Below are 1,990 nucleotides of genomic sequence, written 5' to 3'. Positions count from 1 at the left end.
CGGGCCCGCGCAGGGTATCGCACTCACTATTTCTCTGCTTTGGCGAGATGCTCCAGCCCCTCGTTGATCTTCTGAGCCGCCATCTCCGCAGTCCGGCTCCCGACGCGGAGACGCAGAGAGTCCGCCTGTCCTTGGGCCCCGAAAGACCCCGAAGGAGGCGTGGGAACGCCGAAGAGGACGCTGAGACAGCCCGGCGGCCGAGCGGCTACGGGGCTCCGAAGGGCTCAAACCAGCTGGGCGCAGGGCGGAGAGCCGGCCCGGGCGCCCCGCCGGGACCCACCGCGCAGGCGCAGCGCGTAAAGGCGGGCCCCGCCCACGACTTCTAACGCAGGCGCAAGGGCACACGGAAGGAGGCGCATGCCTTCGTGCAACAGCTATTTAATGAGCACCCGATATGTGTCAGGCACAGTTCTAGATCCTGGAAAATTGGCAGGGAGTACAACAGACAAAACCCCCCACCATAATAGAGTTTTGCTTTCTCATTCATGTGAGAATGGCATGGGCCTTCTTTATAGAGTTAATTGACTTACAGTTTATCACTTCGGAAGTTTCTTTGCACCACAGTTGGGATAGTATTCTTTCATTCATCCATTCTTTCTTTTGAGCGCCAACTGTATGTCAGCCAATAAGCAAAACAGGCTCTAAACCCTGATACCTGTCAAATAATATTACAAGCTGTGATGAGAGCTCTGAATGTCAAGGTCAGGGAGCTAGGGTCACATGCAACTGTCTGGTAGAAATAGTAGCCAGTAATACAGTTGGCTCCATTCATAATTCATAGTGATTGCAATATCCACATAGATGATGTCCTGCAATGCCTATACAGTCTCTCAGTTTCTGATCTCATATGATCTTTTCTTACACCGAGCTCAGCCACCCATTCCCAGGACCCTACCAATAACTGTGTATCCTCCGTAGTGTCAGTTTACCCTCTCCTGAGATTCCAGCTCACACATCCTAGCATCAATAATTCTTCACCTTCACCAGATTCCTCACCCTTTCCTTATCCTTCTGCTCTTACACTTCCCTCTTTTCCCAGCATAAATTCCATTTCTATCATTCTAGTCACTATTTTGCATATGCTCTCCATGTCGTTGGGTCTCTCTCCTCTCTTTTCTCCTAGCCTGGAAAAACCCCAACTCTCCACCTACTCTTGAGCAAGTGAATTTGGCTGGAGGAAGACAAACCAGCATGCTAACAATACACATTTTAATGATCATAAACATCAAGCAGACCTTTAGTGCTGCTGAGCAACTGTACTCCACTTCCCTGGTCAAATCACTCACCCACTCGCTTGGATGGCTATTCACACCTTCCTTCTCAAAACTCCAACGCGGTCTCTCTGCCTGCCTGCCAACTCTCACTTCTTATTTAATAGAAAATAACAATGAGAAGAGTTCTTCCATTTGGCCTCACCACCCTATCTACCAATCCACTTACATTTGCCAATCAATATTTTGCCTTCTTTTCCAAGAGGACTGGCCTGGACATCTCTGTCTATCCCCGTTTCCTTATTTAAAATTAGTAAAGGTACTACCCACACACAAGACCTTTCATCATTTGATTATCTAGCTGGGCTTTCTTCTATTTACAGGAGGGTGAAAGTGGAAACTACAGGCTTCTTAAGGCCTAGGCACCAGCTAAAGAATACTTCTGCCACGTTTTATTGATCCAAGCAAGCCATAAAGCACGTTCAGTTTCAAAAGGTGGAAAAATAGAAGAGTTATAAAATATTGTGGTCATAGCCGGGCTCGGTGGCTCAGCCTGTAATCCCACGCCTTTGGGAGGCTGAGGTGAGTGGATTGCCTGAGCCCGTGGGTTCGAGACCCACCTGGGCAGCGAGACCTCATCTCTATAATAAATAAAAAAAAAAATCAGCCAGGCATGGTAACGCATGCCTGTAATTCGGCTACTCGGAAGGCTGAGGCAGAAGGATCACCGGAGCCCAGCATGCGAGGCTGCGGTGGCCGGGAGCAGCCACTGCACTCCA

At 49.3% G+C, this 1,990-nt stretch overlaps 1 protein-coding gene across 2 annotated transcripts in view; it reads right to left on the bottom strand.

Annotated features, from left to right (window-relative positions):
* NAPG (NSF attachment protein gamma) overlaps positions 1-324 on the bottom strand; it is a 21,142-nt gene extending 20,818 nt beyond the window's left edge. The window contains exon 1 of one of the 2 annotated variants that reach the window (XM_008071613.1): positions 28-324. In XM_008071613.1, the coding sequence (XP_008069804.1) occupies positions 28-83 (56 nt within the window). In that variant the 5' untranslated portion in view covers positions 84-324. The remainder of the gene's footprint in view (positions 1-27) is intronic. The other variant, XM_021719345.1, reaches the window with a different exon arrangement.
* Between the last annotated feature and the right edge of the window lie 1,666 nt (positions 325-1,990).

The sequence above is a fragment of the Carlito syrichta genome, unplaced genomic scaffold (assembly GCF_000164805.1).
Source record: "Carlito syrichta isolate Samal-C Ts95f unplaced genomic scaffold, Tarsius_syrichta-2.0.1 Scaffold314544, whole genome shotgun sequence".
In the NCBI taxonomy this organism is placed as follows: domain Eukaryota; kingdom Metazoa; phylum Chordata; class Mammalia; order Primates; family Tarsiidae; genus Carlito; species Carlito syrichta.
The sequence above is the reverse complement of the archived record's forward strand: the minus strand, read 5'-3'. Positions and strand labels throughout refer to the sequence as shown.